Source organism: Gossypium raimondii, chromosome 9 (assembly GCF_025698545.1).
Source record: "Gossypium raimondii isolate GPD5lz chromosome 9, ASM2569854v1, whole genome shotgun sequence".
Taxonomy (NCBI): Eukaryota; Viridiplantae; Streptophyta; class Magnoliopsida; order Malvales; family Malvaceae; genus Gossypium; species Gossypium raimondii.
This window is the reverse complement of record NC_068573.1, coordinates 39,462,469-39,477,897: the sequence shown is the minus strand read 5'-3', so window position 1 is coordinate 39,477,897 and position 15,429 is coordinate 39,462,469. Positions and strand designations below refer to the sequence as shown.

At 31.8% G+C, this 15,429-nt stretch overlaps 2 protein-coding genes across 5 annotated transcripts; one reads left to right on the top strand and one right to left on the bottom strand.

Moving 5' to 3' along the window:
- Positions 1-162: 162 nt before the first annotated feature.
- On the bottom strand, positions 163-5,464 carry LOC105797699 (uncharacterized). The gene is given in 9 exon segments (XM_052621255.1): positions 163-605; positions 607-749; positions 843-909; positions 1,283-1,393; positions 2,441-2,585; positions 3,497-3,579; positions 3,656-3,709; positions 3,858-3,974; positions 5,399-5,464. Coding segments are annotated over 9 exon segments (927 nt in total). The 3' UTR covers positions 163-464.
- A 4,103-nt stretch (positions 5,465-9,567) lies between these two features.
- On the top strand, positions 9,568-14,395 carry LOC105799603 (uncharacterized). Of its 4 annotated transcripts, none has more exons than XM_012630254.2 (11): positions 9,569-9,783; positions 10,241-10,447; positions 10,592-10,719; positions 10,858-10,966; positions 11,107-11,146; positions 11,554-11,643; positions 11,758-11,857; positions 11,961-12,100; positions 12,746-12,848; positions 13,112-13,806; positions 13,955-14,395. In XM_012630254.2, exons 2-11 carry the CDS (start codon positions 10,309-10,311, stop codon positions 14,187-14,189), a joined length of 1,779 nt encoding a protein of 592 aa, XP_012485708.1. In that variant the 5' UTR covers positions 9,569-9,783; positions 10,241-10,308; the 3' UTR covers positions 14,190-14,395. The 4 variants fall into 4 exon arrangements, with proteins under 4 accessions (XP_012485709.1, XP_012485708.1, XP_012485706.1 ...); XM_012630252.2 differs by having other exon boundaries at positions 9,569-9,876; XM_012630253.2 differs by having other exon boundaries at positions 9,569-9,937.
- The last annotated feature ends 1,034 nt before the right edge of the window (positions 14,396-15,429 follow it).

Sequence of the window (15,429 nt, the reverse complement as noted above, 5' to 3'; positions counted from 1 at the left end):
CGTTGAGGACCTTGCGGAAAGCAAATAGAAATCACTCAATTTAACTACCGGATTTATATGCTTATTTGTGTAGTTTATAAAATACTACTGATGAGAATCTAGGTACAACATCGATGGAACATCAAATTTTGCCGCAATTTGTCACGTTGAAGATATAGAATATTTCGAGGCATGAAAATATTCGATTGGTTTATTAGAAATTAAATAGTAATAAAAAATCAATAAATTTGTATATCCGACTTACAAGTACCCATGGCACGTTAGTTCTAAATCTTAGCTTCATATACTAATGAAAAGCAGCTTTTGACTCTAAATGAATGGTAAAAAGATCCCCAAAATCTATCCAGCCACTGAAAATGATTAAATTCTACATTTCGACGATGCCTTTTGTTACTTAAATTAAAAACCATCTGCTGAAATGAAAAAAAAACAAAAACACACATGGGGGAAGAAATCTCATGGAGTCAAGCCATTTGGTTCAAGGCTGGCTGGCTGCTGGCTTTACCTTTGCGGTTCCAAATAGGAGTGGTTTCAATAAGCTTATGGGGTACAAGTCGTCTTTCTCGCTTAGTAAGCTTGCGAAACTTGCTTACTCTCAGTCTGTCTGGCTATCTCAGCCTCCTCTTCCGCTGTCATCTCCCTCACTACCACCGTTAGTCGGCATTCCGGTCTCTCTTTAATGCTGGACCGTCCTTTCCCATGGAACGACACTCTTTTCAGAAACATTCCCTTTCCAATAAATGCCTCAGCTGTTTAACAGTAAAAAATAAAAATAAAAGAAGGATGAATACAAGCACAAATACTCCCAAAGTTGTACAAGTAAGTTCATTTCCAGTGCTTACGAACTAGCAGACAGTCAGGATCCAATCCATGATTATGGGTAGCATCTGCTCGAGCTGAGTGAATAACCTACAATAGCAATGTTTTCATTATAAACTGTTAAACTCTTGTTCACTGACAAAGCAAAAAAATTCAACTGACAAGACCCAATATAGAAGAAAGTAAAGGGCAACAGAACACAGGCGCACACACATGCCTGTCCTTCATTCTTTTTTTTTTCTCTGATCAAGCCAGCCCCTCAATCTGTTTCAAGAAACTGCATCTTTCTTCTCCATTAATGAATAGTTTAGTGAGTACGACTTTCTGTTTCTTTCTGTTTTCTGGGTTTCCTTTTTGTGGCTCATAACTATTTCAGCTTATAAGATGGGTTTTAGGTAGTTTCTAGACCAGACATCAGCAAGTAACTACGCAACTACTTCATAGATTAGAGCAGTTGAATCACCTGGTAGACTGTTTTAGCAGCACGCTTTACTGTCACCTGCAACTGCAATAATGCATCTTCGACACGCATACCACGAATTAGTGCAGCAACCAAGTTGACCTTCTTAGGACTCTAAAACAAGCAAGTCAACCATATGTAAATTCTACGACCAAAGCAACACCAGAAGCAATGGCAATGCAGCATCATAAAGGCAGTTTTAGGGGGCCATATTAAAGATGCAATAATAGCTTCTTTTCTTTTTAAAAAATATTACTTCCTTTTGTTCTTGTTATTACAGCTCAATAGCAGTTTCAAGTAGGGTCAATTGATTTAATCCTAAAATTTCACTAGCTTTATCATTAGGAACTAACTTGGATGCAGCAAAAAAGGCGAGTTACTCATGCAGAAATTGAGGCAAATGAAGATGATATTGGAACTTTATAAACCAGCCTCTATTGAATTTAACAAAGAATTACTAACAATCAATTAGTTGCACGGATGCTCCATGGTATGTTCTCACTGCTCAAGCACAAGCTTAAGCACACAGAATTCAGAAAAAAGTTTGTTTCAGCTTAATTTTTCTGTAAATCTCCTAAAGCATAAAGGCAAGTCATCTCAGTTTTAGGTTCTTGCATTAGAAAAATTCATCTACTTGACTTATTGCTTTGGATCCACAAAACATTGTAAGTTTCTATCACACTAAAGGTCTCAAAATATCCATTTATTTCAACTAATCAGAGGAAAGAGAATTTTGTGCAGAAGTCAAGACCAACATATTGTGTCCCATCAATTAAGCTAAATCAAACTCATTTAAAGCTGGAAACATTCCTCTTTCTAGCACGTTTGAATAACTTACAGAAGTGGTTTGCAAAATGCAAGAGTCTCATGTGAAAGGGCATAGCATGGAAAAGAATGCTCCATTCATTATTATTGATCCAGAGCCATGTAAATTTTCATGTAGTTATTGAACATTGGAAACTATTGCATGTAGAGGATCATTGATCATGAAACATCACCAACTTCCTTGGGTTTTCATTACAATAATAATGTAGATATTTTATAGTTCCCTGCCAGTTTAAGTTATATACCTCTTTTCTTACCTTCAAGTGGGACTGCAGAATACCGAAATAAGCAAATGGAATGAAGTTAGAAATTTCTGGTAATAGTTCGGGTGGTTACCTGTTTTATTTTCTTTAAAACCGCCTGAACTTTTGTGCGATTAGCAACACCTTTCTTCTCTTCATTCTTTCCAATATCTATTGCCAAAACAGGAGTTAATGGTGATGAAATGGGTGTCTCTTCAGAAGAACCTGCTAGTAATTTCCTTGAAGTGGAAATTCCCAATGCATGTAAATATAAGACAACTTATGAATGGAAAACAACAAAAAATAAAAATAAGGAAAAAATTGAAAAAGCTCGCAATAGCAACCCGAATGTTTAAAAATGGAATAAAAAACAAGCCATTGTTTCAATAAATTCTTTTGGCTCAGATCAACTGATAGTATACTCTAAAAAGAATTGCCTTAATAACTTTAATATGATGCTGCCAGAGGGAATAAATATTATAACAGCGTATAATGACACATCCATGTGGCACAAACATTATATAGAAATTCATTTATGAACCTCCTGTGACATTGATTAAGAATTGTTTATTCATCAGTTAGAAGCGTCTCGTTGATCTTCAATATGTTGACACTAATTCAAACCATTGGCATTGTCTCCAATGGATATTGTTAAACAAAGGGCATCTTACAACGATGAACAGAAAAGAAACCCTGATCTTCTGCAGATAGGTGCCATAGGCAATAAAAATCATACTGATTAGGGATGACATCAAGATGAAAGCAACATGGCATCTTAAATACAAGAAAACAAGCATTTATAAATCAATAATAGTTACACCATCAAAAGTGAGAAAGCACATGAACTTATTGCTTTCCAAGATATATGACAATATCCTCCTCTCTTACCCCTGTTTACTATTCATCAGTAAACAAATGAGGCATCCAAAAATTCGCATCAGCATACATGAAATGTCACAAGTTCTACTTCAGATTTCACAAGAAAAGTTGCATTAGATTAAATGTCTAGTTTTTATGACTTGCAAAACACAAAATTCACGGTTCTCTTGGAAATAGAAATAGTGATCATTGCCAAGAGAAACTAGAAAACAGCCAAGAACATCAAATTTACCAAAATCATATCCAAGTGCAAAGAACAAGTTAGCATTACCAATTGCTGGAAATACTGATATAAAGGCGATGAGATGCTAGCAGAAGGTGGCTTCCACAATCTCTGAATACCAGGCAGTTCGCCTGCATAAATAATTCAAATAATTTTAAATACTGAAATTAAAAAAAAAAAACACTTAAGAAGTGTTGCCAATCTTACTTCCCCAATACCAAATTCAAATTTAACTTCAACTTCAACTTCACATAGAAAATACTAATAAAACAATTAACGAAGTGGAACAGAGGTCCCATGAGAATGAAAGAAGCTAAATATATAGTATCAATAACCAAGTTATTCAAACTCTCTAGGTAAAAGGGAGGAGCTCAAGCGAGAAGTGGAAGTGGAAGAGTAATTGGAAGACAGAGGATAATTGTGTTCCAGTCTTCATCGAATTCGACGGAGTGCACATTGCAAATGCCTCTGCCACCTCACCATGTTTTTCGGAACGGCCTACTCTTTTAGGACTTTTCTCAAACAGCTAAGAGGGTAAAGAAACAAACCCAAAGTCACAGTCACAATGGTAATAACCCAAAGCCAACAAAAACCATAAAACATAAACAAACAACAAGTTAAAAGAATTCTTAAGACCCAACTAACAACTTTGAAGATCAAACTAAAAACAAAGGGAAAAATTGAATCTTCAAAATCTAGAAAGGAAAAAAAAAAGCTGACACTTGAAAGAAATAGGATTTTAGAGTTTGCTAACTAATTATTGTTTTTGGATTGAATTGCTAATGTACAGATTGGTTATGGTGTAAAGCTTAGTGAGAGTTAGTGAGGAGTCAGCTTGTCAGCCTGGGCTCAACCGGAAATGTGAGAAATTTTTTTTCTAATTGTTGTTATTCCTTTTGGAATATCTACTCTGGAGGAATTTAGTTCCTCCTAATTATATTCTAAAAAAATGATAATTATTTTCATTAATAAACTACTCAGAAAAGAATAGTTTAGTATTTCAAATTAATAGGGCAATTTAATTGTGAGAAAAAGAATAATTGAATAGGATGTTAGCTACTTCCATTTGTAAAAATCATCTACACTGTTATTAATTTTTAGAACATTTTAAATTTTTAAAAGTATTCTGGAATTATTATTAATTTTTGAATTTTACAACTTTGTTAATTTTAAAATTATTCAAACATTGTTGCATTTATTTTTTTCCACCTTAGTTTTCTTCTTCTTCTTCTTCTTCTTATTATTAGTGCAGAGAAAACGTAATCCATCATAAATTGATGTTAATGGCACCGGTCATTTAATTATGATGTAGGACGGAAGAATTTAGGGTGTTCATAATCCAATTAAAATCGAATTAACTGATACAATTAATTTAATTTAATTAATCAGTTGGTGATTGAATTTAGTTTGATTGAAGGTCGTTAATAATTTTTAAAATTTTGGTTATCGATTAATTCGGTTTGAAATCGGACAATAAACTGAATTAATAAAATAAATAATATATATTATATATAATATATTTTTATATTAGCAATATATTCTTTGAATATTTTTATATTAATTGAAATAAATAATATTTATTATATATAATATATTTTTTGACTTATTAAAAACAAGAAATGAACATTAGCAATGTATTTTTTATATGTTTTATATTTATTTTAACCAAAAGACAAAAACATATAACTGAAATATTTCGGTTTAGTTAACGCATTTGAAAAAAATTTCGATTCGATTAACGATGAAAGATTTGTACATTTTGAATAATTTGATTTGATTAATAACCGAACAGACCGTTTGAACACCCTTACAAGAAGCAAGCTCACGTAGAACACAGTTTATTACGTGCATGTGTTACATTCATAATCTTCCAAGTTACTATCGTCATTACAAATCCTTTGGAAGTCCCTGAAAACGAATGAGTCATTTTGATTGAAATATTTACCTAACCTCAACATCCAATTGCATCCTCTTTATCAGTTTGGCAATGAAATTGGTCCTTCTTACCCACCCCATTTCCCAGTGAGGACGCCCAAGCTGAATGTTTCAAGTACGTTGTGTAGGTCTTGGGAAACATGGGGAGCTCATCCCCTCCTCTTAACCTTTGTCGTGTAATATAGTTTCAAAAAACTTTCACTTAGAGTATCATATCTCCTATTTTCTTGCTTAAGTCATCAGTTTGTTTTTTGGTTGTAAGAAAGTCTTTTAAGGTATCAACTTCTACCTTTCCACATTAAATGTTTATCTTGATTTGAAGACAACATATTAAATTTAAATATTACATCTCTTAAATTTGTTATAAAAAATTAAAATTTTGGCTCAATTGGTAAAAGTGGAGATTTTGAGTATTGAGTATCTCTGTTCGAGACCTATCATGTGCAATTATATGCGTAGATCTTTGATTTCCATCATATGCAATTGCCAAATGGATGAGTTTTGGTCTAATTAGTCTAGTTTGTTGGTTTTAGTTTGGATTGTATCAATTTTTAGTCTGTTTGTACTTGTAATGGTTTGATTCTATATTGTGATTACTCATACACTCTATATCTAATAACTTAATACTTGTGGTTACTCAGACGTATATTTGTATACTTATTACACTTTAAAATTTCTCATAATTTTTTTTGGATTTGTAAATATTTTCATATGATAGATTGAAAATAATAAAAAAATTGAGTAAGAAAATTAATGAGATTTAAAGTATAACAAGGTTGGAAGGTTAAAAAATTAGAGTTCGGCCAATTAAGTTTTAACTCAATTACCATGAGTATTATTGTCAGCGTGGATTGGAATGCGTTAAAGTGTATTATCTCTTATTTATAAATTGTGGAGGGACAATGAGTAGTTCTAAATATTGTGTTAAAAAACATATATGATCAATTTATAATTTTTTCTTTTTGAATTTTAGCTCCTACCATTCGTCACTGCCTATGGACCACCTTTGCCTCCATGCATTGCTGTTTCACATAAATGAATTTCAATTTGAAAAAATATCCATCCAATTTTGTAACAAATTTCAAAAAATAAATATAATATATCTTAATTTATATAAAAAATCAAATTCAGAAATAAAAATAATAATATTTCACTATTTTTAATCCCATCAAATACCCATCTTAAATTGATTAAAACAAGAGTAGTAAAATCAATGAAAAACATGGTGGAAATCGCCAACTACTTATTTGTCGGTGGCATTCACTTCATTATTATTCAAGTAATGAAAATAAAATTAAAAAAGGAATACAAAATCCATTCATCATGCATCTAAATTCTAATCCTATATAACTATATATAAAACAAGGTTGATACTTCTTAGGGACTTCCTTTTGTTTATACGTTTCTTTTTCTATGTTTAATTAAATTTAAAATTTAATTTCTATGCTTTAATATATATCAATTAGATTAAATGAAAGTAAAATAATCTTTAAAAATCAAACCTTTTATTGAATCAAATGAAAAATAATGTGTTAGACAAAATTTATTTTAGATTAAATTATGTTTATGATTTCTTTATTATGTTTAAATTTAAGATTTAATATCTATACTTTAATCTGATATAATTAGTTCCTCTACGTAATATCATTAGTTATTTAAATTAATTTATACCTTTAATTATTTCGGTTAAATATTGCAGTCGAATTTTTTTAAAATACCCATCCCAACTCCATGCAAAAATATGTATATAGTCTTTTGTGTTAGAAAAGTGATTTCTAGATAAATTCATATCATCATTGTAATTGAAATAGTTAAGGGTGTTAATTATTTGGACAAATCAATGCCATTATAAAAATAGATAACCAAATTACGTCAAATTAAAATATAAAAATTAAGTCCTAAATATGAACGTGAATACGTGATAGAGAGATCAAAACTACAATTTTATCATTATCGACTAAAAAAAGTGAAAGACAAAATCGTGCCATTAGTTAGTACCTTTAAGAGTAGAGACATCGGCTCATTACTTTTTTGTCTCCACCGAACTGTTCAACAATTTGCCCTGGAAAGAAACAAAATCTTCACTCGTATTAGAAATAATGACTATGTCTGAGGCATCAGGTGGATCCTCCTCCTTAGGAGCACTCCCGTTGTTGCCTACTTCTAGAGGTTGGTCGTGATTGCCCAGTGCCCACCCTCGGTGATTGACTATGGTGGTTGTTTTCTATCATTCAACATCATTCCCTTTCTTTCTCTAATATTTAATTAAGTTTAATGCTCAATTTGACACTTTGACACCTATTTTTTTGGTCCCACTTTTAATACTTCAACTAGCATTTCGCTGCACTATTTAACTCACTATGTAAAAATATAAAAAATTTCACAGTCAAGGTTTATAAAAGTACAAAAAACCAAAACCTCAAAATTTCAAAAAAAAATCTAGAAAATTTGTAATAATTTTTTAAAACATTTTTAAAAACACCACATCATATATCAAAATTTCTAAAAATTCAAAAGTTTAACTAAAAATTGAAAAATAATTAAAAAAGAGATAAACTCCAGAAGATTGTAATAATTTAAAAAAAGTATATATAGTTTTTATAAAAAAATTTCTTAAATTTTGAAAAATTCAATTAATTTAATTGTAATTAAAGTCAATGATATATCTTCTAAAATACTTAAACTTTTAAAACATTTTATATTTTTAATATGTTTTTGAATTTCTTTTAAAACATATAGTTTAATTTGAATAATCATAAAAATGTCGCGTCTCACGTTTTAAATAGTTGAAAGGTGTTACATAGCAGATTTTAATAAGGGTTACATGTATTTTTAATATCTATACAAAAAAAATGTGTTAATAAAATGTATTGAACCGAATTATATAATAATTTAAGTACTAAAATGAAATAAAAAGTAATTAAATACTAAAGTGAAAAAAGTATAATTTGGAGGGTAGATGGAGAATTAAGTGTTTAATAAATGAAAATATTTAACACGTTTAATTTAGGCTCTGTTTGTTTCATTAAAATTGGTTTCGAAAAATGATTTATTTTTTGAAAAAGCTAATAATTTTCGGTGTTTGGATGAACCTATATAAAATATTTTTATTGTTTGGTAAATTTCTTGAAAATATTTCCTGAAAGTTGTTTTCAATAAGACAAACATACATTTGTGATTTTATTATCTTTTCATTGTTTAATTGAGTTTATTTCGAAAGCTTATTTATATTTTAATTAATCATGTTTTAGTTTTAATCAATTTTAATTTACTTAATTAAGCTTAATTGTTAATTTCATACATTAGGAATATAAATTTATGTTTAATTAAGTAGAAAGTGGTAAATATTTATTTTGAATATTATTTGGATGAGTAAGTTGAAAATGATTTAATTCAATAAAATTGAAGTAAGGAACAAATTGTTAAATTTGTAAATTTTTGAATTCTATAGTTTATAATTATGAAATATGAAAATTTAGAAAGTTGAGCATAAAATAGTAAAGTTTGAAACTATATGAGTTAAATTGTAAAGATTTCAAAACTTGAGGTTTAGGACTAATTTACATTATTTGAGAATTTACAATTCTAAAAATAGAATATGAAAGTTTAATTGTTCAAAATCAAGGACTAATATTTGAAAATTTTGACAAATTTAGTTGTAAGGACTAAATTATAAAATTTGGAAATTTTAGAAAATGGATTGTTTTGCAAAATTGTACAAAACGAGATTTAGGACTGAAGTGTAGAATAAGAATTTTGAGAAATTAAATTGTAAAATAGTAAAATTTAAATTTTAGGGACTAAATCGTAACAAAATATAAAATTAGAATATAATGGACGGTTTTTTTGACAATGAAGAGAACTTCTCCTTTGTTACTCTGAAAGCTTCCCTTTTATTTTTGATAATAAAACAGTAATCAAAGTTTTATCAATTTGAAAATGTGTTAAAAGAAAAAAAGTTTAGTAACACATTTTCTTTAAAAAGGTCTTAATTTCATTTAAAAAAAAATAATTTCCTTTAATAATTTATTTTCCACGAAACACAGTAAAATAATAAAAATGGATGAGTGCAGAGTCGAGTCGTAACAAAGCTTTATTTGGTAATAAGGTTTGGTGGAGGTTTTAAGTGCTGTGGGACCCGCCTTCTTAGTTGTCCTAAAATCCGTCACGCATCCAAATACTTTAATTTTGTTTAACAGAAACTAAAAGCTGTAATTTTTTGATTTAGTGATTCTGCCGACTGTCGTGTATCCGGTATACCCGAGAAGAAAAGCCCATGTTTATTTTGCGTCTAGGCGCTTCCCATTCAACCTTCTCTTGCTTTGTTTACCACCATCAAGATATAGAGATTTGTTGGAGCTTTTAACATTGAGATCTGTACCATTCTTTTTTCGGTTTCTGTAATTTCACTTTTCTCTGGTTCTGATTATTCCTTCTTATAATTTTCATTGGAGATCAATTTCTTTTTTCCTTTGATTTTCATTGAGCTTCATGTAAGTTGAACTTCTTTCATTGCTTGCCTTGACTGATAATATGACTTGTCGATCTTATGAGGTTAGAGATATGAATGTTTTTTCTTGTTTTATAGAATTCCTTAGCCGTGGTCCCCGTAGCTTTTGCAGTTTTTTTCTGTGTCAATTTCGTGGTTTGATTTATTTAGTTTGTTCTGCAGATGAGGCTTTTTGCCTGTACAATCACATGGAGGTTTTAATGAATGAGAACTTTAACGAACTTTGTATTTTACTCTTGCATATTTGCAGATAGAAACCTATTTTTTTCTTTGTTCTTTTTTTTTGCAGCTGTCCTTAGCTGTTTTGTCTGGAAATTAACGCACGTGTTTACAAAATTGGTTTTTAGTTGCAAGGTTAGTTGATCCTTGGAGTGATTGAGGGGGAGCTGGATGCTGTTTTCTTACATATTTTAATATGGAAAAGAAAAAGGCAATCTCTCAATACAGAGAGAGGCTGGACGACACTCTGTCCTCTGCTGAACTGACTGATCCCGAGACACTTAAAACCCTTGTCAAGAATCAGATTTTACGATATGCACAACATGAGAAAGAAGGTTTTAGAGCATTAATTCCACTTTAATGTTTAAGCTGCTATATGTGTACTTTGAATCCCTCTATGTACATTCCTTACTAAATTAAGTGTTTGTTTTCAAGTATATACTGTCCAACTTTTTCTTCTTTCTTATTTTGGTCAACAGAATTTAGTGAACATTTATTGGACAAAAGGGCTCAGGAAGTATCCAATTTTCTCGACATGTTAAGGAGTACTTCTGTTGATGATCATCAAGTGTCAGAATCCAGTGAGACATCACATGGGGAATGGAAGGTATGCTCTATCAGTTTAGATTCCCTTATTTCTCTTATATCAATGCCTTTATTGAGCATATCTTAGTGGAATGAACCATGTTATGTTCTACATCATAATTATTGTTCACCAAGATTTATTGCCAACCTTTATTTACAGTTGAAGCATGATAATGAAGAGTTCCGTGTTATGTACCGTGAAGGACCTCATGGCACCCCTTTTCATACTTTACTTGTTGAAGGCTATGTAGATGGGCCTTTGGATGTTTGTAAGTTCTGCCTATGCTTTAATTATTTTTGAATTTCCTCCTCAATCATGAGCAGAAGACTATGAAATTGCAATTGGTTTAAGACTTAAATACTACTCATGATTGTATAAGAAACTTTTTCATGAGCAACTTAATTGCAGGTTTATGTATCTCTTGGGAGTCACCCCTATACAAGAAATGGTGAGAATTGTTTTCATTCTTGCACTTGATTCTGATGTAGAATTAGCATTGCTCTATATGACTGGTAAAGCTGTGTAATCTGCATTCTTTTTTATATCCTCTGTTGAAGTAATATGTTGTGTACCAATGACCTTGGTTGTGTGTTGTTACAGAAAATCTCTCTACAAATCAGAATGTTTTGTAGACACCTATTTCTATTCTGTTCTTGCACCACTAGTACAATATCTATGTAATTGCACTTGTATAATTATAAATGGATAATTGGTGAGAATTTGTCACAAAAGGTTGACAGACAGGGGAGAGGATACTTGATATCTAACAATAACATGTAGCTGATTTTAAGACTTCATCCAGTTCAAGTGAAAATGTGTATGTTTTCGGAAATAATCTTTGTTTGCTTTTCCTAGGTGGCCTCAGTCTAGCTTTCCACCTTTCAAAGTAACTAGTTCCACCTGTTTGCAAAAGATCCGAATTGGTGAACAGATAGCTCTAGTGAGGTTTGTCAAGCCTAGAACTACAACAGTTCATTTAGATATTTTTCCTTCTTTCAGTAGTATGTTGAAGTCTGAAATTGTAAAATGCTTACTTATCTTTGTATTTTCGGAAGAAAGGGTGAAGGTTGCATGGCCGCTGTCAGCTAGGGAGGCTCTAGTACACTATTTTTTCTTTGAGTACTTTCAAGATGATCTGATTGTTATTCTTGTGAACACGGTAGTCACTTCAAAGACTCGAATATGGTTTCCCCTCTTTTGCAATTTACGTTCTTCTCATATACTGGAAATCTATCTAAATACTTCTGTTCTTATGCTTTTAGATATCAGATGTGAACGACATTGATAAAGCAACTCATGGATTTACTAATGATGGAATCCCTGAAGCAAAAGATGTTGTAAGGATTGATGTAGTTGGAGGCTTTGCTTTGCAGAAGGTGAACAACGAGAGAAGCTACTTTAGGTAAGTTGCAATAGTTTAAGCTGTCATATTAAGATAGGCAAGTAAATGTTGCCATATGCATTTCTGGGCGAGAAAAGTGTCAACAGATTTAGGCCCCTCTACAAGCACCAAAGAGTTTTACCTGCAAAGATAGCAGTTGCCTTGTATAAATGTGGCTTTGCCTCTTGCTGTTGCTTGAAATCTCAATAGGGCATATGCTTGAGGAGCTTATTTTTCAAATATCCCAGAGTATGACTCGTAAAACATTAATGGAGATGTTAATATATTTGGGGTTGGCATTGGCTAAATACTGGTCTTCGATGATTCCATTTGATCGGAGATTTGATTAGGAGAGCCTGAATTAGGGTCATTGGATCTGCTAAGGCAGTCAGTCCAACTGTATTACACAACCAGCTTTTTTCTTGTTTGGATCTGAATTCAGGTCATTTTCAATCATAAGGACTTGGGAGTTTATTTCAAATGGCTGCTTTATTTTTCCTCCCTTATGTGGCATTGAGTGTCAAATAGGCATTACCAAGTATTTTCTTTCTGAAATGTGACTATCTATAGATACCTGGAGGATCATTTGCAATCATGGCTGTAGAAACCGTGTCCATAGCACCTTTTGAAGGTCGTATTCCTCTCTTGATTCTTCCTTTTTTGTAGGACAATAGCAAATATGGATATGAAGCTGGATTTTGTCCCTCCATCCCTTATAAACTTCATTGCAAGGCAGCTTATTGGAAATGGTTTTAGACTCTATCAGAAGGTCACACATTCTTCTGACATGGCACCTTCATTTCCTGCAAGTAGTTTATGATTATCTGTCTTTTTAATTGCTACCTATTAAGTGTGACTCATTTGGCTCGTCAACATATGCAATGAAGTAATGGGTAAAAATCAATCCATCATTTGTCTTAAAAGGTTCCATTGCTGAGAGCTTCCAGATTAGGAACTTCATTTTTCATGATGCTGATTATTATTACCCTACCGATTGATCTCTCACATTTTTCCAGTCTACAATGCTTACAGACTGTGGCTTCTGTCACTAATAGCGATGAGGATTACAGCAAAGCCTTGGGAGACCCTCTGTTTTGCCTAATTCGTGGAGCTCTTTTTTCCAATAACAAATCAGGCGAAGTTCCTGAAGCACAAGAAATTAAAAGGGAACCTGATATTTTGCCTAAGGAGAATGAAATTGTGCCTAACGAGAATGTAATTGTAGACATACAAGATGGCACACACGATGCAGAACCAGAGGTTCATGCTAATGAACCTGCTGGTGAATCTCCACCGAAGATAGCACAAGACGCAAAGAGAAAAGCTTTTGGTGAAATCGAGGAAGAAGAAAGTGAAGAGAGTACATGCTTGGAGGAGAGCATTAAGGCTGCAAATCAACCTTCAACCAATAGTTTTGCTGATTCAAGTGGCGTAAATGCTAAACAAAGGGTTTCTATTCGTCCAGAGGTGGAAGAAGCTCTGGGAACGTTGGAGAAGGCCATTTCAATTGTACGGCAATATAGATTTAATGCCCAAAGCAGATCTTCTAGTTTCTCTGATGAAGAAACTCCGAATTTTGAAGAGGGTGCTGTAGAAGAGTCAACTTTTTCTGCAGAAGCCAATGTTTGTTCAAAAGTCGAGGTTGGTCATGAAGCTGGCTCCAAAAAGTTCGCGGAGGATTTGGAGATGACTTCGGATAACTCCAAGAATAGCAATGACAACACAAGGTAATCATGTTAAGATATTTTCACATGTATCCACTTGAATAGTCAAGTTGAGGGGAGTAGGAGAGTCACCCCGTCATCCTTTGGCCTTTTTCACCATTCCCCTATTTTAATGTCAAAACCAAAATGATGGGATACATCTGTTTTGCAGGTCTGGTGGACCAAATTCTATGTCAAGGGAAGTACACCATAACAAAGTAGTACCGGCATCGCCTCATCAAAATGCATCAATGCTACCAATGGATGGTAACCAGTTTGGTTTGAATTCTTATGGGAATGGAACCATAAAGACAAATGGGTTTCATGAAAAGGGTGTAAATGATGTTGAAAAGCCAAATAAGTGGAGAAAGCATAGGTACTGTTGCTTTGGTTTCAATTCAGGGTAGGTATTAGCCTCCACCCCTGAAGAAGACAGACCTTAGATGGATGAAAGTAAGGCATTTCATTTTAATAAGACCTAATAGAGTGGATTTTGTAACATCTTATACAATAATACATAGTTTTTTCGGTGATTTTAAGTATATGGTGTAATATGTTGTAATTTGTAACCCTAAATATGTTTTTAAGTACCAATTTAAACAGCTTTGTGCCATATGATTTGTGGGGTATGAAGGTGAAGGGATCTTCTCAACAGACACGGTATTAGACTTGAAGTTTTCTTGTTTTCTTTTTTGCAATGCAGTCTGCCAAAGAATCGAAGTCATAAATGGCTTCCAGAATTGGTATGCCATAAATGAAAGGAAATATGTTTTCAGTGTTTCAGACAAAGACTATGCCATCCCTATGCTTAATATTCTCTCTCTCTCTCTCTCTCTCAAAATATTTTCTAATTTCTTGACCAGCTAAACCATTGGTTACCTCCTTACAAAACACCCACTTCCATGGCAGTGATGGCACGTTCTTGCATTTTTCTTTGCCTGCTTTTGGTTTGTACTATTTTTTTAAAAATTTATTTTAACCTACGAGTATCACACACACTAAAATGATAATGCAATTAAATTCAAATATTTATTGGGCAATTAAAACAATAATAAAACGCAATTAAATTTAATTCATATTATACTAATATATAAGAATAAATTGAATTTTAATAATTATTACATACAAGATACACATACACATTATAAGAAACCTGACAAACTCCTCGTGTAGAAAAAACCTTACATGTTTCATTTTGAAGAAAAAAATCTATGAATAAACAAATTAAAAGTACATTGAACTTGGAGAAAAAACCATGTCAGAAATAAAATAAATCAAGAATTAAATTTAATGAATATTACATTCTGTTGATAAAGTATAATTATATTTAAATTTTTTAGTCATGTTTGACCGTATAAATTGTAATTATATAGTTACATAATTTATATTTTAAAAATATTATTTATTATAAAAAACTCTAAACGAGTAACAAACATTAAAATCAAATCATCATATGTAATTTTATTATTTTATTTACTTGTTCAAGCCTTCTATATTTGTTGAATTATTTTCTCTTTTAACATTTAACATATACTCTTTATTCATCATTTGTTTGTCCTTGACCACCATCTAAATCAGTATCATTAAGATTATAAATATCTATTTCTTCCATGTGCTCCTCAAAGTTATGGATAATCTCAATTCCAC

Bases quoted from the DNA above. Each gene is read 5' to 3' on its own strand.
- LOC105799603 (XM_012630254.2), top strand. From the start codon at position 10,309: ATGGAAAAGAAAAAGGCAATCTCTCAATACAGAGAGAGGCTGGACGAC. The intron at 10,720-10,857 runs GTATGCTCTATC...CTTTATTTACAG, and splicing joins CATCACATGGGGAATGGAAG to TTGAAGCATGATAATGAAGA. The intron at 11,147-11,553 runs GTGAGAATTGTT...TGCTTTTCCTAG, and splicing joins TCACCCCTATACAAGAAATG to GTGGCCTCAGTCTAGCTTTC.